General features: G+C 57.6%; 9 protein-coding genes across 9 annotated transcripts; 7 read left to right on the top strand and 2 right to left on the bottom strand.

Annotated features, from left to right (window-relative positions):
- Positions 1 to 272: 272 nt before the first annotated feature.
- GCG54_00013308 (Fusaridione A cluster transcription factor fsdR) lies at positions 273 to 2,706 on the top strand (the record flags this gene model as incomplete). The annotated part of the gene is made up of 3 exons (XM_045413165.1): positions 273 to 2,086; positions 2,151 to 2,424; positions 2,503 to 2,706. The coding sequence occupies 3 exons, from the start codon at positions 273 to 275 to the stop codon at positions 2,704 to 2,706; spliced, it is 2,292 nt and encodes a 763-aa protein (XP_045262361.1).
- A 224-nt stretch (positions 2,707 to 2,930) lies between these two features.
- On the top strand, positions 2,931 to 3,982 carry GCG54_00013307 (uncharacterized protein; the record flags this gene model as incomplete). Its single annotated transcript, XM_045413164.1, has 3 exons — positions 2,931 to 2,960; positions 2,988 to 3,230; positions 3,896 to 3,982. 3 exons carry the CDS (start codon positions 2,931 to 2,933, stop codon positions 3,980 to 3,982), a joined length of 360 nt encoding a protein of 119 aa, XP_045262360.1.
- Positions 3,983 to 3,995: 13 nt separating this feature from the next.
- GCG54_00013306 (putative rhamnogalacturonate lyase C) lies at positions 3,996 to 6,011 on the top strand (the record flags this gene model as incomplete). Its single annotated transcript, XM_045413163.1, has 1 exon — positions 3,996 to 6,011. One exon carries the CDS (start codon positions 3,996 to 3,998, stop codon positions 6,009 to 6,011), a length of 2,016 nt encoding a protein of 671 aa, XP_045262359.1.
- Positions 6,012 to 10,289: 4,278 nt separating this feature from the next.
- Positions 10,290 to 11,471, top strand: GCG54_00013305 (Mannan endo-1 6-alpha-mannosidase DFG5; the record flags this gene model as incomplete). The annotated part of the gene is made up of 1 exon (XM_045413162.1): positions 10,290 to 11,471. The coding sequence occupies one exon, from the start codon at positions 10,290 to 10,292 to the stop codon at positions 11,469 to 11,471; it is 1,182 nt and encodes a 393-aa protein (XP_045262358.1).
- A 1,984-nt stretch (positions 11,472 to 13,455) lies between these two features.
- Positions 13,456 to 15,075, top strand: GCG54_00013304 (uncharacterized protein; the record flags this gene model as incomplete). The annotated part of the gene is made up of 1 exon (XM_045413161.1): positions 13,456 to 15,075. The coding sequence occupies one exon, from the start codon at positions 13,456 to 13,458 to the stop codon at positions 15,073 to 15,075; it is 1,620 nt and encodes a 539-aa protein (XP_045262357.1).
- Positions 15,076 to 16,432: 1,357 nt separating this feature from the next.
- Positions 16,433 to 18,003, top strand: GCG54_00013303 (Aromatic-L-amino-acid decarboxylase; the record flags this gene model as incomplete). Its single annotated transcript, XM_045413160.1, has 2 exons — positions 16,433 to 16,481; positions 16,559 to 18,003. 2 exons carry the CDS (start codon positions 16,433 to 16,435, stop codon positions 18,001 to 18,003), a joined length of 1,494 nt encoding a protein of 497 aa, XP_045262356.1.
- Positions 18,004 to 18,267: 264 nt separating this feature from the next.
- On the bottom strand, positions 18,268 to 18,900 carry GCG54_00013302 (uncharacterized protein; the record flags this gene model as incomplete). The annotated part of the gene is made up of 1 exon (XM_045413159.1): positions 18,268 to 18,900. One exon carries the CDS (start codon positions 18,898 to 18,900, stop codon positions 18,268 to 18,270), a length of 633 nt encoding a protein of 210 aa, XP_045262355.1.
- Positions 18,901 to 19,851: 951 nt separating this feature from the next.
- GCG54_00013301 (Lysophospholipase NTE1) lies at positions 19,852 to 24,674 on the bottom strand (the record flags this gene model as incomplete). The annotated part of the gene is made up of 3 exons (XM_045413158.1): positions 19,852 to 21,215; positions 21,396 to 24,337; positions 24,391 to 24,674. 3 exons carry the CDS (start codon positions 24,672 to 24,674, stop codon positions 19,852 to 19,854), a joined length of 4,590 nt encoding a protein of 1,529 aa, XP_045262354.1.
- A 632-nt stretch (positions 24,675 to 25,306) lies between these two features.
- GCG54_00013300 (GPN-loop GTPase 2) lies at positions 25,307 to 26,478 on the top strand (the record flags this gene model as incomplete). The annotated part of the gene is made up of 3 exons (XM_045413157.1): positions 25,307 to 25,370; positions 25,433 to 25,761; positions 25,816 to 26,478. 3 exons carry the CDS (start codon positions 25,307 to 25,309, stop codon positions 26,476 to 26,478), a joined length of 1,056 nt encoding a protein of 351 aa, XP_045262353.1.
- Between the last annotated feature and the right edge of the window lie 2 nt (positions 26,479 to 26,480).

Below are 26,480 nucleotides of genomic sequence, written 5' to 3'. Positions count from 1 at the left end.
CTGGCGGGGATTTGATTCCGCCCGCCTGGCTTTTGATCCCGCCGACCAATGAACGTCAGAGGCCTAAATCGTTTCCTCCGGTGTTGACATGGGCGGGACGGCGGGTTGGGGTAAGCTGGGCGGATGCAGTTTGCTTACTAAATTTGCTCCCGCTCACCACTTACATAGCCGCTTGCCTCCCACGACTGACCTCAGCGGACTCTTTTCATCCAAAGTCGCGGATCCTTTGCTGCAATATTTGCGTCTGTGTCGATTCCACTGACCGCACGAATATGGCTAGTGCCGCGGATGATGCCGCCGCCGTTGAGGATGCGGAGGAGCCCCCCAAGAAGCGGATCTATAGTGTGAGTGTAAGCCCGGGCGGATGCATTTGTTGGAGAGTCTCTAAAACCGGCCATAGGCATGCCTACACTGTCAATCACGCAAGAGAAGATGCGATGGCGGCGAGCCGACGTGTGGGCTCTGCACCAGGCTTGGTGTACAGTGTGTCTACACACAACGAAGACGCCGCGGTCCTGGGAAGAAGTCCGTTTACCCACACCCTGCGTAAAGAGCCAGCCGCTAACTTTCAGTGGAGAAATAAACCCGCTGTTGATGCGGAAGCAAAGCTGAGAGCCATAGAGACATCGCTGGAGCGGATGGCGCAACTGCACGTCACCGACGGAGGAGCATCTAGCAGTGGCCCTGGCCGGACTCAACTTCCTGCAGAAGGTTGGTGCACTCACACACGGGCTGTTCAGAAAGATCTTGCTAATACCCATGAAGCCAATCCGCCACCTGCGACAGCAAGTCTTGACGATACAGCCAAGAGCGCAGACATACCTCCCCATGATGACCTTGCCAACTCGCCCCGGGACCCTCTCCCAACGACTAACCTGCCTTCTCGCTTCCCGCCATTGCGAGATCTCTTCTCGGGACCCCAGCTGCTATCCACGATGCGTGCCATCAGAAGCGACATGGAATCACGCATGGACCACTCCCCCTTCAAGAGGAGAGCATTCACGAGCTTCCCCCCTCCAGAGTATCTCCTCGACCTAGAGCAAGCCGTCATCGAGGACATCCAACTGTTCTGTCCGACCATCACCCGCAAGCACTTCCTGGAGCTCGCCGAACAGCAGTACACAGGCGGCGCCCGCGAGAAGACCGCCATCGACGATCCCGCCCGTTGGGCCATCATCAACGCCCTGTTCGCGACGGCGGTCCAGTGGAGGACGGCGAACGACTCCTTCGAGGACATGTCGCCCATGAGCTGGGGCTACTTCAAGAACGCCTTCTCCGTGTTCCCGGAGCTGCTCATCTCCGGAGGGGGCGTGTCGACAGTCGAAGCGATGCTGACCATGGCCACGTTCCTTTTGGGAACGACAGACGCCAGAACCACGTTGCAGGTGGCGTCTTCTGCTGCTAGGACGGCGCAGATGATGGGCCTGCACAGGAGAGAGGCGTATACCAAGCTAGATGCTGCAAAATCGCGGCAGCATCGGCGCGCGTGCTGGGTCGCTTTCATCGTCGACACGGAAATGACAGTCCGGTTCGGCATCTCGCCGTCTTTCGACCTAGGCCAGATGAACGCGGACCTCCCAGACGAGGGCCTGGCCTCTTTCAACCACGCAATAGGCATAACTTGCGCAGAGAAAACGCAATGCTACGTCAGGAAGTTGGCAGAGCTGTCTCGAATACGGTACAAGATCCACGACCAACTTTCTGTTGACAGTATCAAAGCCCAGGCTGGACCACATCATCAGACGGCCGTCCTGGCTTTGAGCGCCGAGCTGGAAGCGTGGAGGAACACGTTTCCCGACCACCTGAGACCCAAACTCACGGCAGTCGTGCATGACAGGGAACTCGAGACTCACGTTGTGCTGCTGCACGTGTACTATTTTGACGCCTTGATCAAGATTCACACGAACCTGGCCCGCCTCAAGAGCGTTTCAAGCCACAGCCTGACGCTCTGCCAGAACCCCAGCTGGGAGGCCAGCCAGGGTTCGTATCCCAATGTGCAAGACGCGTATGAAAAGTGCACCGCGGCTGCCCGTGCTACGGTCGAGATTCTACGGTTGACGCCCCCGCATTCATTCGTACATCTATGGTAAGTGTTGTTCTGGATCATGACGGCTATTTTCATACTGTTTAACTAACATCAATACGACTAGGGCTATGATTTGCTACCCCGTTGCAGCGTGCCTGATCCTTCTCTGGTCTGCGCTTGAAGACTCTACAGGCGCGGAAGCGCACGCCAATGTTAGGGTCCTCGGCCAGTTCGTCCAGTTCCTTGCAGGGCTGCGGGAAGAAGGCTGCGACGTCCGGAACGTGTTGGACGGCTGCTCCAAGTTCTTCAAGATTGCAAAGTACGCCGTGCACACGCAACGCACCATCAGGCTCACGAGGCCTCTGGACGAAGACGAGAACGTGAGGGAGCAGCTTGAGGTGAGTTCTCCCCAGAGTTCAGCTTCTGGCTCAAGGTTTTGTTTTGACAACGGCTGACCTGGTCTGCTGTTCTGGCAGACTCTGCGGCTCAAGCTCTCGGGTGTCGCGGATTGGACACATTTGGCCGAGGGGCTTTTGAGCAACATACCGACATTGTGTGCGCAGGCACGAGATGTTTTCTCGGATATCCTGGAGAGTGAGAAGCCGGGATCGGACGGGTATGGGCCGTTGGCGGCAGACATATTGAAGCCGCATAATCACAACTTCTGTTTCGGCCCCTGACCTCAGCTTGCAGAACATATGCCAGTTGATGTGATGGGTCGTTTAACAAATGTTCCAGCTGCCATGCTAGTTTGACAATTTGCACCTCAGTCTAAGGACTCTTGAAAGCCTTAGTGAAGTGATTCTGGAAGGCGATTAGGCATATCCAGTATCAAATGTGGAAGCTTGATACGATTGCTTCTACTGAGCTAGACGCTAAGCGACTTGTTCAACAGTTTGAAATGATGGAAACTTCTTGGACGTGGTGGATAAACGTTGACTGCATTGACTAGCTGATACAGCGTAGAAAGAGGCTGAGAATCTTCTATCTCTCCAACGCCCCAAACCCGCTCACATCATCTAGTGACATCCCCAGCATCCCCAGCGATAGATTGACTCAAACCAACGCGTCATTACCAACGGAACCCCCCGGTCCCCATACGTGGGAAATTCTCCCGCAGCCCAGCACGCCCCTTCGATACTATGTTACACCGACGCAACGCCAAAAGCCCAAAGACTCGGGCAAGACGGCAACGCACTGCAACGTACGTAGGTAGGTCACATTACGGATGCCCCCACACCGCAAAAAGAGGCATGTCCCCAAGAGACCGCTCTCTATCTGGCTTTTTTCCTTTACTCGCTAGTGCTTGGCTAAACGAGGAAAACAAATAGCGGTGCCTGGATGGTGTGGCAGGCTCGGTGCGTGATGCCCCGAAGTGGCCCGGGGAAACCCCAGCTGCCCCCAAAACAAACAGCTCGTGTCGTGCGGAGAAGCAACGCTGGTGCAGTGTTCCCCGGACGCTCATCTCCAAAGAGGCGGGGTCCCCGCTTCGCCTGCCCAAGAGATGGACCAACCCATGTCCCAATTGGCGAATGACCACCGTCGAATTTTCATCGTCTGCCCGCCGTTCCGGGGAGCAGAGAGCTCATTTCTCCACGCAGGCATGGCCGTCCCTGTCTGTCAATCCACGAGGACAACAAGCGGTGGTAGGTAGACCAGACGAACACCCCCCCATGTTTCTACCGCTTTCCCCAACCTCTTCCTCTCTCTGGGGTGCGGGGGAAATCTCTCCCCTGGGTCCCAGGAAATGACAACACGGAGATGAGTCGCCCGAGGCCAAGAGACTTGCAGAGCCTTTCCCACAGGCGCGGGTGATCTCCAGTATATAAACAACACCCTCACGCTCGCCGCTTCCACCGGCTCTCGAAGTCTGGTAGACACCCGACGTCCGACGAGTCGAGCCGTCCCCTTCCTTCTCAACCACCAGATCGTCGTGTGAATCCGGGAGAGACATAAACACTCTCACACAATGCGGCCCTCCATCCTCCGCCGCGCAGGACTCGGCCTCGCCCTGTCCGCCCTCTCGGCGACGACGAACGCCCTCCTCAACGCAACCGAGACCTCCAACCGCCTCATCATCGCCAACGACCGCCTCCGCGCCGCCATCGCCAAGCCCGGCGGCTCCATCGTCGAGCTCACCCTCGACGGCGTCAACCTCCTCGGCACCCCCTCCGGCGCCACCGGCCAGGGCCCCTACCTCGACTGCTACTGCACGCCCCAAGGCTTCTGGACCCCCGGCTCCGTCGCCCCCGTCTTCGAGCTGTACAACGGCACCGACTCCGCCGGCGTCCCCTACGGCGGCGTCCGCATGTCCGACACCTACGCCTCCACCGGCCAGGTGCTCGAGCAGTACTGGTTCCTCCGCGAGGGCGAGACCGGCCTGCACATGTTCTCCCGCGTCGCCTACCACAACGAGACGGCCCCCTTCCTGCGCAACCTGCAGGAGCTGCGCACCCTCTTCCGCCCCAACGACCCCATGTGGACGCACCTCCTGACCAACCGCGAGCACTACGCGCCCCTGCCGTCAAAGGACGCCGTCGCCAAGCAGGTCGTCGTCCAGGACGCCACCTGGTACCTCGGCAACACCCCGAACGACCCATACGTGCAGCAGGAGGCCGACTGGTTCACAAAGTACACCTTCCAAGACACCTGGCGCGACATCGACGCCTACGGCATGTTCGCCGACGGCTCCAAGACGGCCGACAACTCCACCTTCGGCGCCTGGATGGTCTTCAACACGCGCGACACCTACTTCGGCGGCCCGCTGCACTCGGACCTGACCGTCGACGGCATCGTCTACAACTACATCTCCTCCAACCACCACGGCGACCAGACGCCCAACATCACAAACGGCTTCGACCGCACCTTCGGCCCCCAGTACTACCACTTCAACCGCGCCCCCGCCGGCACCGACATCCTCGAGCTGCACGCCGAGGCCGCCAAGCTCGCCGACCCCGAGTGGAACGCCGCCTTCTACGACGACATCGCCCACCTCGTGCCCAACTACGTCCCCTCCGCCGGCCGCACCACGTGGAAGCTACACGTCGACCTCCCGCAGGGCGCGTCCAAACCCATCGCCGTGCTCGCGCAGAACGGCGTCGACTTCCAGGACAACGTCTTCGACACCAAGGCGTACCAGTACTGGGCCGACGTCGACGCCGACGGCTACGCGACGATCCCGCGCGTTAAGGAGGGCACCTACCGCCTGACCATCTACGCCGACGGCGTCTTCGGGCAGTACGTCAAGGACGACGTCGCCGTCGTCGCGGGCGAGGTGCACACCACACACGCGCGCTGGCGCGAGGAGACGGCCGGCACGGAGGTGTTCCGCATCGGCACGCCGGACAAGAGCTCCGGCGAGTACCGTCACGGCTACGCACGCGACGCGACGAAGCCGCTGCACCCGGAGGAGTACCGCATCTACTGGGCGCGGTACGACTTCCCGACCGAGTTCCCCGAGGGCGTGCGGTTTAAGGTAGGCGAGGACGACGTCGCCACGGATCTCAACTACGTGCACTGGGCGGTGTTCGGCGGCAAGGGCAACTCGCTCCGGCCGGAGATGTACCTCGGCGACGGCAACGTGAACAACTGGACGCTCGCGTTCGACCTCGAGCAGGCGCAGGTGGAGCGCAAGCGGTACGCGACCTTCACGGTGCAGCTCGCAGGCGCGAAGACGGCGGCGGGCAACACGGACGTCTTCAACGCCAGCGAGCCGCACTCGAACCTCAAGTACACGGTCAACGTCAACGGCAAGGACCTGGAGCCGTGGGTGATCCCGTACTACCAGAGCAGCTCGTGCGCCGTGCGGTCGGCCGTCATCTGCTACAACGTTGCCAACAAATTCGTCTTTGACTCGAAGCTGCTCAAGGCCGGCGAGAACGAGATCGTCCTGAGCCTTCCGTACGGGGCCACTGACTACGAGAGCGCTGTTCTCACGGAGGCCATCTACGTGCAGTACGATGCGCTGCGTCTCGAGATCATGTAGGGACTAAGCTAGGCATGGGAACGCGGGAGATCTATTAATCGTTAATGAAAATAAATAAAAAAAAGTTCAATCAGAGAGGCATTTGCTTTTTCCGGGAAACGTTGTATGTGATGATGTTTCGCGCGTGCCGGGGACCCGGGACTTCTCCGGAAGGGTGAGTGAGGTAAGAGACAAAGTGACTTTTGATGTGCGATCGGATCGACGTCTGTTTCACGATTGTCAAAGACAGCGAGTGATACGGCCAAGTCGCGTAACGCTGTGGCTTGCGTCTACGATAAGCCCGACCGGAACACCAAAGACGCGTGGATGTGTTTCCAGGAGGTCCGGCCCAGGGGCCTGTTTTGGCTTGTGATCTGGTTCATACTTTGGCTGTCGCATGCAAGTGGGAGCTCGCACATGGTGCCGATCGCATACCCAGAAAAAAAAAGGAATCCAATGTTTCAACTTATCGACATTTCAATATGGACTTTTTCCGGGCGACGGCCGGTGGCCACAATATTCGATATCGAAGCAATATTGCACGACGCCTCGCAAGCCATTGCGCGTTGAAATGAAGTAAGTGGGTGGTACATAGCGAGATTGACTTTTTTTTTGTTGCCAATAGTCTCTTTGGTTTCGAGGTGTTTTGCTGGCGTCGGAATCACACAGAGACTGACTCTCGCTCGTGTCGGCCGGTTAAGAGGGCCGGCCTTGGGGGAGAGACCGTACGGCCACACTCGGAAACCCGGCTGAGTCCTTGAACGGCGATTGTTGCGCAAACCCGCCTCAGAAACGCGAGCCCGAACGTCAAAGAAGGTTTCGTCATATGGTTTAGCCGCTGCGTTGACAAGCAAGAGCTGAGGCTTGCGGTCGGAAGATTTTGTCTTGGCTGGGCGTATGGGAGCCACGCATTTTGCAGAGTCGAGCACCGCCCGTATGCATGTAAGTTGCTAGGTGCAGGAGGACAGCAGGCAGTCGTAGGATTTCCCGTGCTGTGTAGTCGTTTGCTGCTGTCTCTGCTCTGCCGTTGCTGCTGTGCCGTAACATGACATGCCGTGCTTTGCTGAGCTGGCTAGACATGCAGTTACCAAGGTTTAGTGAGCAGTCAGCAGCAACTAGGCCGCTCCCGGCAACGGATCGGCGTCCACGTCTGTCCCGGAATGCCCAAGATGACGGCCAGTGTTCTGTAGGGCTACCCCATCTGCAGACGATTGGATACGTGCCTGACCCTAATGGACAAAAGATCAACGGCAACAACGGGTGAGGCTGGTGCGGCGCATCAATGTCTCTGTGCCTTGCTTGATCAATAGCGCGGGCCCGTGGAACCATCCCCGCGAAATCCTTCGCTCCGTGATGTAAGTATGTGTGCTGACTAGAATAGCATCAGATATCGTCATGGCGGACCAGCGGTGAACAAAGTTGGGCTGTTTGCTTCCTGTGACGCCTGGAGGAAGCTGAGCGGCAAATCCATCGAATGAGTTCAATTTTTGCGGCCGTGGGACGAAGGCGAGCGGATGGTGGATTTCCCCTTTGGAGTGGAGGTGCCATTGTCGCTTGAGATCGCCGGCCACAAGACAGGGTCACGGTTCCATTGAGGCTAATTCGTGATCTTCGACGCCGTAACATCGCATCGCCCGCCGTCCTTGTTGGGGTCACCAGGCTGCCTGTCTGTGCTGCAACCCCGCCGCGTCCAAGCCGATGATTCGGAAAATAAGCTGAGCAGCTGCGATGCTGAGATAGACTGGAGTCGGCTGCGATGCAATGACGATCAGGACCGCAGACGAGCAAAAAAGCGCAGTCCTTTTTGAGATGACATGCTCACGGTGCGAGGAGATGCCGGGCAAGGCAAGGAGCGGCCCCTCCACCCCGCCGAGAGAGGGGAAAGACTGTCAGCCACCTCCCGGCGCCGGGATGGCACAGATGCTCCTGGTGTCTTTGCGGGCAGCATTTTGGCGTTCCGCATGTCGAGGTAATTTTGTTCTGCTACTCGAAACAAAAGCGAGCCCTGGCAGTGTCTCGACCCCGACATTCAGGAGAAGAAGAAAGGAAAAAATCTTTTCTTCCCGAGCCCCAGAGGCAGCATCAGCTCCATCCAGCAAGGGAGGGGTCCACCGCATTGAGAACAGCCGCCTGCGCCGCTGCCGTGGGAAATAAGCTGCTGTCAAGCGTCGAATCGGAGACATGGACGCCGGGGCCATGGTTCTTGGAATGTTCTTGTGTTCTTGGTGTGTTCTTGGGGTGGCGGTCTCGTCCTTGTCCTTGTGTGTTTGCCGAGTGTGCCATGCAACATCGTATCGAGTGACTGGTACCGGTATGCATGTCAAAGGGACTTTGTTGAGTGACAGTGCAGTACAGTAGTCAGTCAGGTCGACGAGTCAAGCTGGCAGTTTGTTGAATCACGAACGTCATGCCCGATGCCAATAGTCGGTCTGCGGCTCGGGCTCAGCAACCACTCGCTGGCCACAAGGTTGATGATCCCAGGACGATGCTACGTCAGGGACATGTTCATTCGGTGACGAGAGACGTGGGCAAGGCTGCGATGCTGTACGATGACGGGAATAAAGACCAGAAGTCCTGGATCATGGGAAGGGATCACGGCAGTCGGATTTGAGAGTATGTGACCAGGCGCCCTCTTCGAGGTAGGTAGTTTGAAGGCATCTTTTCAGCCAGAGGCAAGGGAGGTTGCGAGTGTAACAATGGGGGAAAGAAGCAGAAGCAAAGATACGTCCCTTCTAACGAGAGCAGCCTCAGATGGCTGGACCAGACGAGGGACGGACCCGCACGTGGCAGTGCGTGCGCTACTTAGGTAAGGTACCTTACCTAGGTATGGATACCTCCTTAGGGAAGGCAGGCCCCCTGTTAGGGGCTGGCCGCGGCACTCGCAGTGGATCCTCAGCCCAGAGGGGCCCTTTAGGCCCCTGGCCATACCTTGGCTGGATAAGGTATCCATATCCCGTGGATAAGCTCCGGATACCGATCTCTGGGTTCGTTCGGTTCGTCAGACCTCCTGGAGCACCCAGCTTATCGCCCGATAAGCGGTACGTATTTTGAGGCAGGTACACCTCGGCCAACACACAGCATAACGTACAATCTTGTCTGAAACACCATTCAACGCCCCAGGCCCAGCTTTCCAAGAACCCAAGCTCCTCTCCTCGCCAACCCTCGTCGTCTTGTCTCCTTTGCTTGCCTCCTGTCTTCTGAGTCCTCCCAATGAACGAGGGCGCTTACCGGAGCAGAGACCAGGACCAGCATCTCTCTCTTCTCTTGGTATCTGTATTCCATTGTATTCAGTGCTAACATTGTCACTGGTCCTGTTACACGCCCCTCCCTCTCCCTTCTGTTGCTCTCTCGCAGCTCAGCTCTGACTGTCACTTGAGACTGAGGAACCCTTCTTGCCGCACAGAAGAGACGTTCCCGCCTTCGCGCTTTACCCTTCTCGCCATGATCTCATCCCATCCTCCTCTGGCTGCTCCAAAGACCCATGACCCAGACCCAGGCCCAGGGACACCACCTCGACCAACCCCTGACTGTGATCTTCGGCCTGGCTCTCCAGGTGGCCCCTGTCAGGGCGCAGCCAGCGCCATGCGATGCGCTGGCTCGACGAGAAGCCAGCTCCTGATGCCAACTTCAGATGAAGCCTTGTTTTGTTTTGTGCTTGTTTCTAGCCTGCGAGAAAAGGCACCGCCAAAGACGACCATGGCGCTGTTGTCACCACAGCAGGGCCTGGAGGATTCACAACCTGCCATGAGCTGCTGCGCCTGCTCTTGCTTATCCTCTGCCTGTCCCCATGCTCCTCATCCTCAACTCGACCTTGCTCCTGCTGACCTCTACTCTGCTTCTTCCTGCTGTCACTCCAACCAATCTTCCTGCTCCATCATCACTTCCAAATCCGGCTTCAGCTCCACGTCGTCCAGCTCTGCCCTCCCACCTCCTCGACCGACACCCTGCACCCAAAAGATTGGCGTCAAGGATCAGCATCGCTCGCCCTCCCCATCCTCGTCTTGTCCGTACCCGCCTTCCTACCCGCACCCTCGTCCGCTCCATTGTTGCTGTGCCGGTCCACCTGTTCGGAGGGAAGCTGGACAAGGGGCACATGGACCGAAGACCTCGCCCGCTCCTGATATATTTAACATCCCGGCCATCCTCCCCCGGTGTTGGCGTCTCGTTGTTCTCGCCATTGCAGCTAATACTTATATCCTCCTCCTCCTCCGCTCGCACTCTTCAAACACCAGACGAGAAGGAAATTCCCAACACGGCTTCGACTCAGTGCTCGTCTCTATATACTTAATAATCGCCAACATGGTCGCCAACATCGGCAGCTTGGCTACTCGCGTAGTCTTCCTCATGTCCACCCGCCCCATCGCCGAGAGGGCAGACGCCGCCTCTTACACCAGCAACGCCGTCTCCTCCATCAACGTCCTCCAAAATACATGGTACAGCGTTAGCACCGGTCTTTGGGATAATGCCTGGTGGAACAGCGCCAACGCCTTCACAACCCTGGCCGACTTCGCCGACCTCAACCGGGACGCTGCCAACCAGCTCAACATCGGTGGCATCCTCAGAAACACCTTCAACCAGGCCCAAAAGACCACGGCCTCCGTCTCCAAGTCCATGAACGCAGCCGGCCTCGTCACGTCCTCCTACGCCATCACCAAGCGCGACTACCCAACCATCAAGGGTCGCCAGATGAGCGCCCAGGGCTTCCCGAACTTCATCAACGACTTCTACGACGACGAGGGCTGGTGGGCGCTCGGCCTCATCCGAGCGTACGACATCACGACCGACCAGGACTACCTCGACATGGCCAAGCGCATCTTTGCCGACATGCAGGGCGGCGGAAACACCAACTGCAACGGCGGCATCTACTGGAGCAAGGACCGCAAGTACGTCAACGCCATCGCCAACGAGCTCTACCTCGCCGTCGCCGCCTCCCTCGCCAACCGCGTCCCCAGCAACGCCGACTACCTCAACATCGCAAAGTCCCAGTGGACGTGGTTCAAGGCCAGCGGCATGATCAACAGCGCCGGCACCATCAACGACGGCCTCGACGGCAACTGCAAGAACAACGGCGCCAACGTCTGGTCTTACAACCAGGGCGTCGTCCTAGGCGGCCTCGTCGAGCTCAGCCGCGCTACCGGCGACAAGTCCGTCCTGACAGATGCCACCAACATCGCCAAGGCTGCCATCAAGGCGCTGACCGACAGCAACGGCATCCTCCACGACACGTGCGAACCCAACTGCGGTTCCGACGGAAACCAGTTCAAGGGCATCTTCAACCGCAACCTGCGGTACCTGCAGGCCGTCGCGCCCTCTGACGACTTCAAGACGTTCCTCATCAAGAACGCCGATAGCAACTGGTCCAAGAACCGCGACACCGCGGGCAAGCTCGGCATCGTCTGGTCGGGCCCTGTCCAGGGAGTCTCCGGCCCGACTCACAGCTCAGCGTTGGACTCCATTGTTGCCGCTATTGCCGTCGCATAATCCCTTTTAGACGCTCTCGGACCGCGGATCATTGGACAGGAGTTTTTTCCATTTTTTCTACTTTTATCTTTTGGGTTGTACAGGATCGCCAATGGGGTGTTGGGATACGCTCCTCTTTCTTTCAACGGCGCACGCAGGGACAGGGAAACGGCTTAGACTTGATGGAGATGGGATACCCTCTGACATGGACACTCCTTTTGGAGCCCGGGAAAACAAAAGACACACAAGAAGCCCGGGCGGCGCATGGGGGTTTATTGTTAATGACTCTAATGAGTAATGATACCATAGTTTAGCTGAGCGGTCGTTGGAAACGCGGGGTGGGACGCAAATTACATCTCAATAGTATTGAATACAGACACACACAGACACAAACGCAACATGATCGTCAACACCACCATAATGACCACTCACATGGAGTCAGAATCTGTGATACACTCCAAACTGTCAAAGTCCCGCCGCCACACCCTCCAAAACGTCAAATGAGTCCCACGGATTCAGGGGAACAATCGACGGTTGGCGCCATGGACGACGGCGTTGGCGATCGAAGCGGCGCGCGCAAGGGTGTGGCTGGATTAGCTCGGCGTGGCTTCACAAAGCCCATATTGAGATTTTCCACAATGCACTGAGCCAAAAGGGAGATCTCCCGTGCCCCCCGATCTGGTTCCCTCCCTCGGGGCAGTCGAACCGGACGAACCTATTTCTGGCTCAATGCTGATCGCTGCCGCTTTAAATTGCCCGACCAAGATCCCTTAAGATTGGCGTGTGTTATGCGGGGGTGGGTGGGCAGAAAGAAGAAGCATGCAGCAGCAGAGTGCAGTGAGGACGGGAAATGAAATTTGGAGACTATGCATCATCGCCGGATGTTCCTCCCCATACGGATACTATCGAGGAAAAGGGGCATGTCATGCTTAGAAGCAACAACAACCTTTTGGATCCCGCATGAAAGATGGGAGGACGGTTACGGTCATCGGGGAACCATGGCTTGGCGTGGGGTTCGGATCGAACTTTCAGAGGGGCTTGGGTTCACGCAATGTTCCATGCAGTGAGTACATACCCGCCCCGACCTTTTCCTCTCCAATTTCTTGCAAATATCAGCTTGTCTGAACCCCCCCCTCCCCCCCCATGAGCATCCATCTAATTATCGCGTCTCGCTGCATGTCCGATTTCGTGCAGGTGGAGAGACAACGAGCCGTTTGTCGGTCATATACTGCCTTGCCTACACACGCGTATTCGCCTCACCACCAACACCCTCGCTCTCTTCGCGTTTCATTCAATCAAAATCGAAAGAAAATGAAAAAGCCCCTCGTCACCGCATCTCCAAATACCGAGAGAGAACAAAAGAACCCTGTACGCAGTAAGACCTTTCGTTTACGCGCCTCCCTTGAGTTGCACAAGAGGCATGCCGCGAGCTGAAGTCCATGACGTATACCTTTTCTGCCAATTCACCCAACCCAAGTGGGCTGGATGGACATGTACCTCACCTTGTCTCGGGATCCTCGGGATGAACCCTCGCGGCGCGGTGAACATGCAATGATGAAATAGAGTGCGCGCCCATCGCGCGCCCACGCAGCGCGCTTGTCTCTCAACTTTGTACATACATTCCTCTCACACACCCTCAAAACACAGAGTGAGAGACGTTGTGTTTCCTGAGACGAAGCAGCTAGAAAAAGGTTGTTTCATCCCAACCCGCGCTCACACGTCTCTTGTCCAACCTCGAACTCCCATCATCCCTCCCTCGGTTGCGCCCCATGCTTTCGTAAACGACAAGCCACCCCAAACCCCGCGCGCGCCCATCTTTCCTCCGCCCCCCGTCTCATCTTCAGCTTCAGTTGAACTACCAACTTTGGTTCGAACATCGGCGTCTCGCCTGGTGAGACGTGTCGCGGGGCGGGCCTTGAGAGAGAGAGAGAGAGCGGGTGCTCGAGCCTTTCACGGCACACACACACACATCCACCCAAAACACACAAAACACCACACTTCCACAATGACAGCCGCCGCATCCTCAGACCCCTTCGGCCAAGTCCTCAAGAACCTGTCCCTGATCGCCCTCAGCCTCATCTTCCTCCCGCTCGACACCGCCATCCTCCTCTCGTGCTATGCGTACCAGCGTCTCCTGGGGCGTCCCGCCCGGGACACCCTCCCTTCTCCTCCCACCGGAGGCCAGCACCAGCACACCCCACCACCCCGGCCCGCGCGGACGATCCTCGTCACAGGCGTCGGTATGACAAAAGGCCTCGCCCTGGCCCGTCTGTTCCACCGCCAAGGCCACCGCGTCCTGGGCGCCGACTTCTCCCCCCTCGCGGCGGGTAGCAGGTCCCGCGCCCTCGCCTCCTACCACGTCCTCGCCCGCCCCTCCGCCGCCCCCGGCGGCGCGGACCCGTACCTCGACTCCGTCCTGCGCATCGTGCGTTCCCAGAACGTGGACCTCTGGGTGAGCTGCTCCGGCGTCGGGTCCGCGGTCGAGGACGGTGTCGTCAAGGAGGTCGTCGAGGCCCGCACGGCGTGCCGGGCCGTGCAGTTCGACGTCGCCGCCACGCGCACCCTCCACGAGAAGGACGCCTTCATGGACCACACGCGCGACGTGGCCGGGCTGCCCGTGCCCGAGTCGTACCTCGTCACGAGCCGCAACGAGATGATTGCTGCGCTCGAGGACGCCGCGGGGCTGTCCCTGTCGCCGCCGTCGTCGTCCGTCCCGTCATCCGACGACGACAAGACGATGACGCCGCAGAAGTCTAGCGACAACAACAAGAAGCGTTTCATCGCCAAGGCCGTGGGCCTCAATGACCGGGGCCGCGCCGACATGACCCTCCTCCCGCTGCCCACGGAGAAGCAGACGTACGACTTCGTCTACCGCCTCGAGTGGCTCGGCATGTCGGACAAGCAGCCCTGGCTGCTGCAGGAGTTCATCGACGGCGACGAGTTCTGCACGCACTCCCTCGTCGTGCGCGGTCAGGTGCGCGCCTTCGTGGCCTGCCGCTCCGCCGAGCTGCTGATGCACTACGCCGCGCTCCCGGCAGACTCGGCGCTGTCGCGGGCCATGCTGGAGTTCACGCGCGCGCAGGCCGCCAGCTTCGGGGAACGGTTCACGGGGCACTTGAGCTTTGATTTCATGGTTGATCGGGCTGATGTGAAGGCGGAGACGCCGGAGCAGATTACGCTGTATCCCATCGAGTGCAACCCGCGCGCGCACACTGCTGTTGCGCTGTTCGGGGACACGCCGGAGCTGGTGGGGCAGTATCTTGCCGTGTTGGACGGAGACGGGGCCGGGGCCGGGGATGGGGCGGCGGACCCGGGGGTTGTGACCCCGCAGGAGCCGGGGACGAGATATTACTGGATCGGGCACGATTTGGTCACGCTCTTCCTCCTTCCCACCCTGCGTCTGCTGCTGCTCCGCACGTCTTTGAGAGAATACGTGCGCTCGGTTTGGGAGTTTGCGGAGCATGTGTTGTTCTGGAAGGATGGGACTTTTGAGGTGTGGGATCCTCTGCCGGCGTGGTGGTTGTACCACGTCTACTGGCCAATGACGTTCTGGGACTGTCTGGTCAACGGGAGGAGCTGGAGCAGGATGAACGTCAGTACGACCAAAATGTTTGAGTGTGATTGAGTAATTTTGCGAAAAAGAAGCTCTCGTAAGCCCGAGGATCCGTGTTGTAGTACATGATTAGATGACGACAGTCAGAGGGCATGTCACCAACGACCGCCTCCGTTCCTTCCTGTACAGCGAGACAACGCTGAGGTGTCCGTAATTCGTAGGGAAGTCAACAATTTCCAATTGTCAACCGTGGGTTGTCCGGTGAAACAGACTGCCCTTGACCTTGTTCCATTCTTTCTTGTGAGGTGCTAAGTTGTAGCAAACACAGTCACTCCCCGAAGTCCTCTCGTCACCCCTGCTTGCGCAGGCTCCACGTCAAAATTGACGCCCATGATCATACAACCAGACGTGATATTGTCACATTCTTCATCTACGATATTGCAACGCCTCGAAATATCAAATATTGGGGATGAAGTCGATGCTCTCGAACCCAGCTTCGAATATATAGTTGTATAATACAGACTTCAAACCTAAGGACTGCATCCCTGCAGTCCCTCTCTCAACAATCTGAACAGTGATGGTGTTGTGCCACCTATGGTTGCCATACGAGTTGCCCAATTGGGTAATTATGACTACCCAAACCGAATGAGATGTAGAGAACGTGAGATGGAAGAGAACAACAAGTAAAGCAATCTGAATGGCGAAGGAGAAGCTAATCAGTGAGTTGTTCCTTTCATGTGGACCTGGCGACATCGATACCCAGCTTGCATGTCGGTCACGACCGTAAGTGGCTTGATGCGTGGACAGCTCGGAACCTCAACGACAACTCCCGATGTATCGGAACGCTTAGCTCGTCAAAGAAGGGCGCAAAATTGATTTAAAGTCGTCAATGCCACCCGCTTTTGATCCCTCTGTACGCCCTGCAATAGTCCACATTCTCGATCTCCTGCACCCCCTGGAGGGGCAGTCCGTCGACGTCGAAACCAACAACACTGATTCCGAGCCCCCTTCCGCGCGTTCCGAAGGGTCTGCCGAGTCCACGCCAACACCACCTTGACGTCCTCCCGCGCGGCAGATTCCCATCTACCTATGGGAAAGCACATCTGATACCCACCATGTTGTACTTTTGGGGACCGTAAAGACTGGAAAGAGTGGGGTCGTGAGCAGAAGGATGGGAAACATGCAACTTGGCTAATCCCGGCCGTTTGGACTTTTGGAGGGGTAGAGGGGCACGCAACCAGGGGCAGCACACAGCACAATTGACTTCATCTCATGTGAGCTTTTCTCTCACACTGGGGAAGAAAAAAGGTGTCATTCACATAAATACCTTCATCCGCAACTTCAACTTCAACTGCGGTGCCCGCGCATTCCGGTCAACCGACTCGCGCAACTCATACACCAGCATCACCAAGAAGGCAAACTCCCCAAAATGGACTCATCCGAATTCCGCACCGCGGCCCAGGAGGTCGTGGAAGACAGTAAGATCCTCACATTCTCACACCCTTCACACATCACCTCGAACACACAAAACAGCACAGCTAACACAGGCCCGCAGTCACGAAATACTATGACACAATCACCTCCCAGCCCAAGGTGCTCCCCTCCGTAACGCCGGGCTACCTCCGCCCTCTCCTCCCGGCGTCCGCCCCCGAGGCCCCGGAGCCGTGGTCCGCCATCCACGCCGACCTCCAATCCCACATCGTCCCGGGCATCACCCATTGGCAGTCCCCCTCCTTCCACGCCTTCTTCCCCTGCTCCTCCTCCTACCCGGCCATGCTCGCCGAGCTCTACTCCAACGCCTTCAACGGCGCCCACTTCAACTGGATCTGCTCCCCGGCCGTCACCGAGCTCGAGACCATCGTCCTCGACTGGCTCGCCCAGCTCCTCGCCCTGCCGCCCGCCTACCTCTCCACCGCGCCCACCCGCGGCGGCGGCGTCCTCCACGGCACCGCCTCCGAGGCCATCCTCACCGTCATGGTCGCCGCCCGCGACAAGTTCCTCCGCCAGGCCACCGCCCACCTGCCCGAAGACTCGGAGGAGAAGGAGGAAGAGACCTGGCGCCTGCGCTCCAAGCTCGTTGCCCTCGGCTCCGAGGCCGCCCACTCCTCCACCAAGAAAGCCGCCCAGATCCTCGGCGTCCGCTTCGCCACCGTGCCCGCGCCCGCGTCCGCCGGCTACGCCATGTCCGGCCCCGCCCTCCACTCCACCGTCGCCGCCCTCCGCGCAAAGGGCCTCGAGCCCTTCTACCTCACCGCCACCCTCGGCACCACCGACACCTGCGCCATCGACGACTTCCCCGGCATCAGCGAGGCCCTCTCCTCCGACGGCGATAAGATCTGGGTACACGTCGATGCCGCCTACGCCGGCTCCGCCCTCATCCTGCCCGAGCACCAGCACCTCACCCCGCCCCTGGCCTCCTTCCACTCCTTCAACATCAACCCGCACAAGTGGATGCTCACAAACTTCGACTGCTCCGCCCTCTGGGTCCGCGACCGCGCCTGGCTCGTCGAGAGCCTGAGCATCAAGCCCGCCTACCTGCGCAACCAGTTCTCCGAGGCCGGCCTCGTCACCGACTACCGCGACTGGCAGATCCCCCTCGGCCGCCGCTTCCGCTCCCTCAAGCTGTGGTTCGTCCTGCGCGCCTACGGCGCCAGCGGCATCCGCGCCCACCTGACGCGCGGCATCTCCATGGGCGAGCGCTTCGCCGAGATGCTCAAGGGCCGCTCCGATCTGTTCGAGATCGTCACCGGCCCGCGCTTCGCGCTGGTCGTGTTCACGTGCGGCAAGCAGGGCGCGGGTACGGAGGAGAGGAATAAGGTCACCGAGGCGGTGCTGGAGGGCATCAACGGCAAGGGCGAGATCTACCTCACGCCCACGGTTCTGCACGGCACATACGCCATCCGGATGTGCACCGGCAGCAGCCAGGTTATCGAGGAGGAGCATGTGAAGAAGGCGTTTGACATTTTAGTCGCTGCGACCGAGGCGGAGTTGGCAAAATAGATGTTAAAATGTTTTGGAGATGTTTATATTCATAGATATGCTAGACCATAACGATGCGGTAAGAAAAATCGACGCCTTTCTACATCTAGCTTCCAATGTCTCTCTGTTCCTGTCTTTTGTTTCTGGAAATATCCAATTTCGTAATGTGTCAAAATGTGCTATGCTCCGTTGATGCTTCCCATGATGTGTTGATCGTAATTTCGTATAATGATGTTGTATGTTGTGACACCGTTCGCTCTGTGTCGAGCATATCCCCCGTCATCATCACCAGTTCGAATAGCCTCTCGACCTCGAACCGGGGTTGCTTCTGCTGCGTGTGTGATCATCGTATCGTCTGCCGTAACCATAATCGCGATCAAACTGGTCGACCGCGCGCACATACTCCCTCTCATCCCTCATAACGTTGAGCCCCTTGATCGACTCAGGCGCCCGGGCCGGTTCACGGCTGTAATCCCTCGCAGCCCGGATGGCCTCCCGCTCTTCATAGTACCGGTCCCAGTACTCATCCTCGTCTTCGTCGCGGCGACTCCTGTCGTCCCTCCTCTCCTCTCGATCATACCTCGAACCCCGCAGGGAGCCTCGAGCGGACTCCCTTGCAGATTCCCTCGCAGAGCCAGCGACGCTCTGCGTGGCCCTCCTGGGCCTTGACCTCGACTCCCTGTCTCTCCGCCTCTCCTCGCGACGGTCCTCCTCATCATGCCTTTCCTCGCACTTCTTTAGCGACTTGTCAATACCAAACATGACCGTGGCACCAATCATGCCGAGAGCAATCGCCTGGCCCCAGTCAAAGCCGGCGCTTTCCTTTTCCATGGTCTTCCGCAGCTTGCGATGCTCCGGGTCGGCGGTCCATGGTCGTGGATCGGGAGGTAGAAGCTTTCCCGGCTTGACCTTGACCATTTTCGTAATGTTACTTTTTCAACGATGTAGAGAAGGTTTTGTTTGATGTGGGGTGGGCTTGGGTCGGGTCCGGTTTATGTTTTGCGTCTTAGCAAGACCATCAAGCTCAAACGGCGTCGATATCGGTTGGTTCTTAGTGCAAGAGATAAGTGCAGATCCGCTGTGCCGCCGGAGCTGTGCCTGTCATATATAAGAATCTGAAGGATTGCAGGTGGCTTGCTTTCGCCCAGGAACGGATCAAGACAAAATATGCAGGAGAAGCAAGTTGGTGTTATCGATGGGTGAAGGGGTGGGTTGCACCTTTGTTGCACTTTGGCCCCAACAACAATCCGAAGAATGAGGATAGCACCGGAAATTTATTTCTCAGTGACAGTTCACCGCTGGCATTCCCCCGCACCCTTAGCTGACATCCAATATGGCGACTGCCGGGGACTCGGGAGCTTCCCCATTGGGCTCCGGGCAGAAGCTTGTCGTCATGTTAGCTGCATGATGTCATGGGCTCGACCCGGAAGAATGCGCTCGCCCGCCCGCCCTTCGAAACCCGCCAAGCCGTTGACGTCAGGGCGTTACTCCATCTGGCCAAAGCTCCCAGGACGGCACCCACACAGCCCCCCGGTGCCTTTGAGCCGCCAGTCGTCTTTGCAGCTGCTTAGCACACAGCTCCAAGGCCAATTGTAGATGATCATGAGACCAGCTGCTGCCACTAACACCACCGTTGGGAATCGCCTATTGTCTTAGCCACGCGGGACAGGGCAAGGATTCCCCTGATTCTCGATTGGACCCTGAAGCTGCCGGTCTGGCCCGACGACGGCAAATGCGGGAACAAATGAGGCCCTTCGATGCCAGTCACGTAGGTCAGGGCGAGAGAAGGTTGAGGGAATTTCGAAAACGCAGAGGTGGTATCATTTCATGAGCTTCGTATCGGCGTCTAGGGTCTGTTATGCTGATCTACTAAATGCTTGCTCTTCGCGGCGCCATCGTCCTCCGCATCGCCTTCTTGGCCTCCGTCTCCTCCATCAGAGGCAGAACACCGTCTTCTCTAAGCTTTTGCAAAAAGTCTTGTCCGTACTTGTATCCCATCTGGTACAGCTCGTCGAACTTGCCAAAGTCGAGCGTGCCATAGTCATCAATCGGAGGCCGCATGTAAAAGCAGCCAGGCATCGTTTTGGCCCGTTCCAGAGCATCGACGCTAGACACGTAGGCCAGTCTAGCCTGGATCTCCGCCAACGTTGGCGGGTTGGGTGTACCCGAGAACGGGTTCCACCTGTTCCAAAAAGCCCACACTCCCGACAGCGAATCACCGTACGCCTGTGGCGTGTCGTCGTCAAGGGCGCCTACGTCCACTGCAAAGATGGTGTCTACCCCCAGCCTCTTCATGTGCGAGACCGTCAGATTGTCAATGTAGCCACCGTCGAGAAGCATGCTCCCCTCGTCGCACAGCGGTGGAAGCAGGCCAGCCAATGACATGGACGCACGGACGTACCTCCATGCGTAGCCGCTGGTATGGTACTCTATTCTACTCTTGCTGATGTTGGTGGTGTTGCAGTAGTATTCGAGCCAGAAGTCTTCGATCTGGGTCTTGCCGAATGTCTTGAAGATGCCGCGATTGAACTCGTGTCCAGTCGTGTACGACGCAGTAGGATATGTCAGATCCAGCGCGAAACGCCACATACTGGCCATGCGGCCCGAGAATTTCTTGGCAAGGCCGAAGATGGGCACAACGTCGGCGTGGCGGGCATACAAGGCGCCGATGAAAGAACCAATTGACGTGCCGCCGACGACGTCGATGGGAATGCCTGCTTCTTCCATGGCCTGGATAATACCAATATGCGTGATGCCTCTGGCTCCGCCGCCTCCTAAGACAAGACCGACAGACTTTCCACACAGGCGCCGTGCCAGACGATGGAAGTCGCCCTTGTATGGCGCGTCTGGGGCGTAGAAGGGACTGTTGCGGACCTTTCTGGACGTGTATTTTTGAATCTCGGCCTGGATGATCTGGACCCTCTCCTTCAAGGTGGTGCTCGTACGCTTGGAAGGGGGGTGCACCGGCATAATATTCGCACCCAGTGGCATCTGGACGTGGTAGTGACCGCCATTGATCCACATGCGATTTCTCAACCACGCTCTGGTGAGACCAGAAGGAGAGTAGCGTTCCCCGTGAAGGAGAACGAGAAGCTTCCTCGCGGTGGACTTCATTCCCAACATGAACCGTTCGTACTCCCCGATTTCGGGTGAGCCATCGCCAAGGCCAACCAGAAGAATGCAATCGGCCTGAGTAATGCAGGTCTGGGTCCACGGAGAGTTGACGTTGGTATCTGACCATTGATTAGCAACGTGTTCAGGTTGTCATTGCAGCATACTGGTAAACAGTAATTGTCCAATCAGGAAAAAATTAGAGTTAATGTTTGGCCTTCAGCGGTCTTGCCTCGGGAAACAGAGTTGTTCATCATAAAGGACGTAGAACGAGATGGGAGACGGAAAAGAAACATGCTTACCTGCGACATAGACCACCAGGCCATACTTCTCCTCCAGATCGGCCAGGTACTGAGAGAGCTTGAGTTTGCCCATCTTGTTGAAGGCATGCTTGCCTAGATGGTTCAAGATAGCGGACTGGTTGAGAGAGGTCGCCCCATTGGCAGGGCCGACCTGAGCCAGGGCATTCATCAGTCGGTTGCCAAACTCAACGACAGGGACGCCGGAAGTCACCGGCAAGACAGCAACGGTCCTAAGGTTGAGTGATGAGGAACCCTTGCTGATTGAGTTGACACCACCTGCCTCCTTGGACAACAGTTGTGAGGGGTCATCGACAAGATTGCGCATACGAGATGCAATAATCTTAGAGATCTTGATGGTGATGTTTGGATGCTCCTGAGCCAGACTGTTGAAGAGCGTGCGGGGAAACTTAACCAGCTCGGTCTGGCGGATGGCATGCAGAGTTCCAGGGCGGACAGACTCTGTAAGAACCTCCAACTCCCCAATACTCTCGCCCTGACCGAACTCTGCCCGAACACTAACACCGCCATCCTTCTTCTCTTGAACGAGCCGAAGTCGTCCGTTGAGGACGATGTGGATGGCTTCGCTCTCGTCTCCCTCGTGGAAGATGACTTGACCAGCGTCGACTTGCTCCCAGTCAAGAGCAAAGTCGATATGCATGATCAGACGAGGAAGAAGACTTGTGAGTCGCTTGGCCATCGTGAGCAAAACGATAGGGTAGCGGTCGGCGATTCTCTCAATGGTTGATCGCGGCAGAAAGCCAACGTAGACATCCGTCTTCGCAACGACATCGATGAATGATCGATATGACGACACTGTACCCACGTAACCAGCAAGTCCACCAGGCTTAATCAGGGACACGCTGCGGCGAACAGGTTGCTTCTTCTTCGTGTCTCCAGCCTTTCCTGCACCAAGCAGGTCGACAGAGGAGTACGCTGGAGATCCATCCATTGCCAGGTAGTCGGCATGGAGAGAAGTCCTGCTGGATGAATGCAAGATGTCGGCGGACGAGTCCTCGTTCGTGGTGCAAATGTCAAGGAATCCGTCAATGACATAGTACAGCCCAGGATTGCGTTCGCCCTGCTCAACCAGAACGGATCCCTTAGGGAAGAAAACGATCTCGACGTCATCCTTCATATCATTGGCAAGCAGGTGCGCGTTCGGTGGAGTGTTCAAAGTGAACCCACCGGAAGTCAAGGATTCCGTGTCACCGTCACCAGAGGACTCGAAAGGGCCCATCAAACCAAACGCGTTGTTGCCGAGACCGACTCTCTGACGACGTTGATCGTAGGAGAACAGTCTGGGAGAGCCCTCGACCGACTCGGCCTCACGGGAGACACTACCACCGCTGCCCAAGCCGATTGCCTTGAACATGCACTCCAGGATTGACTGACGGAAAAGGTTGTCCTCGTCAAGTGAGTCGCGACCGTCGATCGAGATCCGCGGATGCTTCTGAGCATGGAACGGGTTGAAGGACCGTTGGGCAAGAGGACTTGTCCCCTCGTGACGAAGAGCATCAGCAACCTGATCGATGTCGGCAGTGGTGGAAGTGCCGGGCCTGTGACCACCCGTGCGAGCAAATTGGATGTTTGCCAGCAAATCGCCAGGGCTCGGAGTGTGCGTCGAGGAGCGCTCTCTGGGAGGCGCAATTGTCGTAGCAACTTGGGAAAACGACCTCTCCTTGGTGCTCATGGAATGGATCATTGCGTCCTTCCGCAGAGTCGACGTTGACTTACGACGACGATGAGCGTTCGCGTTGTGTAGAGCAATACCCTTGCTCTCGAGCTCACCACCAACGCGCTCACGCTCACGGTTGAACTTTTCCTTCAGGCGCTCAAGCGCATCACCCCGAAGCATGTTGGGCAACTGACAGGTGGTGAAGGAGAGCATGTTCTTCTCCGTCTGGAGCACCTCACCAGTGAGTCCGAGGTAATTGTACGCAGTCGCGAGTGTGACTCTCTGAAAGCGAGAGAGGATGACCTGGACGATGTGGGAAGTCGCCTTGGGGTAGACCTTGGTCAAGCGACGGAAAGCGCTGGCGGGGATAATTGCAATAGTCGTGTCCACAGTTGCCCTCGCAATGATATCCGGATGGGCTGAGCCAGAAGTTGCACGACTCTGGAGCGGTGGGCGTTTGGGTGCACGCGCGCTACCAGGGGCGCTACCGCTGCTCGGATTATCGAGAGAAATGGGAGGAATCCTCGCGTTGGCGGGCGTCGGGGTGACGGATCGCTTCGGCGGCTCCTCAATCCTCACGCCGGGCTTCTCATCGGCGGATTCCGCGAATTGAGGTGTCATCTGATACGGGCTTGCAGGGTCCGATGGCATACGCCGAAAACCAGCGTTGCGTGGAAACGGAGACGTCCTTAGTCCGGCGCTCCCAGCACTGGGCTCAGGAGTGTCGTCTTCCGTGGTTCGGAGCTTGACATCCTCAGTGAACAGAGACATAATGGAAAACAAGGACGACATGGGAGCGCCGTTGCGGACTTCAGTGAGCAGCTGGTATCGCTGATGTCCTGCGGGAGAGATGTCTTCCTCAGCAGGATAGCCAGACTCGAAGCTCTCGCAAGGATCAGGCTCCATGGTTCTGGCATTTCGGCCAGATTTGACAAAAATCTCCACGAGCCCGTCGACGACGATGCAAAAGCCCTTCTCGTCTTCCAGGTTGAAGGTCTCGCCGGCAATGAGCTTGCGAGTCTGCATGCTGCGGGTCAACTCATGGAAGACCTGTCGCTCCAAGTACCCGAAGATTTTGATAGCGCTCAAGAACTCGTCCAGATAGCTGGATAAGCCGGCCTTTTTGCCCTCCTCGTGGGTGTCGGGGAATAGGTCAACGTCTGGCTCCTTCCTCTGAGGCTCCGGGGGAAGCCGAGAGTACATGTTCAGGATGCGGTAGCGCACTACCCAACTGACTGCGGATATGATGGCGACCATGATAACCATTCTGCGGGGAGTCAGCAACAGGCTCCCATATAGCAAGGCAGGCAGGACGCGTACAATGTGGTGGCGTTCATCGTCACGGTCCAACTCGTCGAGAACAAGGTAAAGAGCAGGGTAGGTATCGTGATAGTAACGATGCGAATAGCCCAATACAGGATCGAGGAGATCAAGGACAGAATGGCGAGGATCAACCGCCCCAGGAGCCCCAACCAGCTGGACGATCCCTGGGCGGCGACGACCTCCTGCGCGCGCGTGAAGGCGGACGGGAGCACCTCCGGAGAGGTACTCATTGTGGCCGACACGGCGTCAGAGACGGCGCTCGATATGTCGGCGGACGACATGACTGCTGCTGCGATTGGTGACTGCGGCTGCGGGTTTGCGACGAAACAACGACATTCAGAGGATGTTGTTGTTCAGCATAGCGCGCGCGAGAAAAGACCAGATCACATGGTTGAGCGCGTCCCTCGGGGCTAGCAGAGCCGGGCCGCGTGGGCAAGGGAGGCGGATGATTTTTAAAGGGCCGGTTGTTGGTGGCTGAGACGAGACTCGAGCCAGAGAGGTGGTTGGAGAAAAAGTAGAAGAGGGAAGAAAAAAAGCAGCTTGTGGGGTGGGAGCTTTGAAGATGGAAGCTTGGAAAGCTGGGTCGGGTACGGGCGGTCAGGCGAATTGTGCCGCCCCACGCCCGCTGAAAGCTCAGCGCGGTTGGTGGTGCAGCATGTGACGCTAGGCCTCCCGGGAAAGGACGGGCGTCAGAGCAGTGGAGTGTTCGGCACCTGCAGAACGTTGTGGATGTGCTGTGTAATGCTGCATGGAGGGGCACTGACGGTAAGGCAGATAGCCTGAGAAACTTCACCCTCGAAAGAATTCGAGATCCCGTCTGGTGCGGCAGGCAATCTTCAACGCTGCAAATCCCTCACAATAAACACATTCTCCTGGCACGAATCCAAGGCATCCAACCTAACAACCACCCAGCATGCCTTTTGCGCAGCTCGTCCTCGGTAGCCCAGGCTCTGGAAAGAGTACCTACTGTGATGGCAGTAAGCTCCCCGACCCGACGATGCGTCCTCGATAGTCTCAAGAGCTAACACGCCACGTCAAGTGCACCAGTTCATGGGCGCCATAGGTCGCGCCTGCTCCGTCGTGAATCTTGATCCCGCAAACGACCACACGAACTACCCGAAAGCCCTTGACATTCGCGACCTCGTCAAGCTCGAGGAAATCATGGCCGGTGACAGGCTAGGACCAAACGGCGGCATTCTGTACGCTTTGGAGGAGTTGGAGCACAACTTTGAATGGCTTGAAGAGGGACTCAAAGAGATTGGCGACGACGAATACTTTCTATTTGACTGCCCAGGGCAAGTTGAGCTTTACACCCATCACAACTCGCTACGGAACATCTTCTTCAAGCTGCAGAAGCTTGGGTTCAGGGTTGGTCCTCCTGGCTCTTCACCACAGAACCAACTCCCGCTAACTCTTTCCTAGCTCGTCGTCGTGCACCTATCCGACTCTTTCTGTCTTACGCAACCCTCGCTCTACATCTCCAACCTTCTCCTCTCCCTCCGCGCCATGCTCCAGATGGACATGCCACACATCAATGTCCTGACCAAAATTGACAAAGTCGCTTCCTACGACTCTCTACCTTTCAATCTCGATTACTACACCGATGTCGACGATCTTTCATACCTCATCCCCTACTTGGAGGAAGAGTCTCCCGTGATGCGCAACGAGAAGTTCGGCAGGCTGAACGAGGCGGTCGCAAACATGATTGAGAGTTACGGACTGGTCCGGTTCGAGGTGCTAGCGGTCGAAGACAAGAAGAGCATGATGCATCTACTCAGGGTGATTGACAGAGCTGGAGGATACATCTTCGGCAGCGCAGAGGGCGCGAACGATACCGTGTGGCAGGTCGCCATGCGTAATGAGTCGTCCATGTTGGAGGTTCGTGACATCCAGGAGCGGTGGGTTGACCGCAAGGCTGAGTATGACGAGCTCGAGAGAAAAGAGTGGGAGGAGCAGGCAAAGATGCAAGAGGAGGACCCCAGCGGCGGTCAGGCGGACCAGGCGATGGCAGACTCTGATCCGGACTTTGGCGACATGACAGTGCCGGCAGACAGCGGCGTTAAAGTAGTGCGCAAAAACAAATGATA

The sequence above is a fragment of the Colletotrichum gloeosporioides genome, assembly GCF_011800055.1.
Source record: "Colletotrichum gloeosporioides strain Lc1 chromosome Unknown consensus_55, whole genome shotgun sequence".
Taxonomy (NCBI): domain Eukaryota; kingdom Fungi; phylum Ascomycota; class Sordariomycetes; order Glomerellales; family Glomerellaceae; genus Colletotrichum; species Colletotrichum gloeosporioides.
Note: the sequence above shows the minus strand (reverse complement) of the source record. Positions and strands in the feature narration are given on the sequence as shown.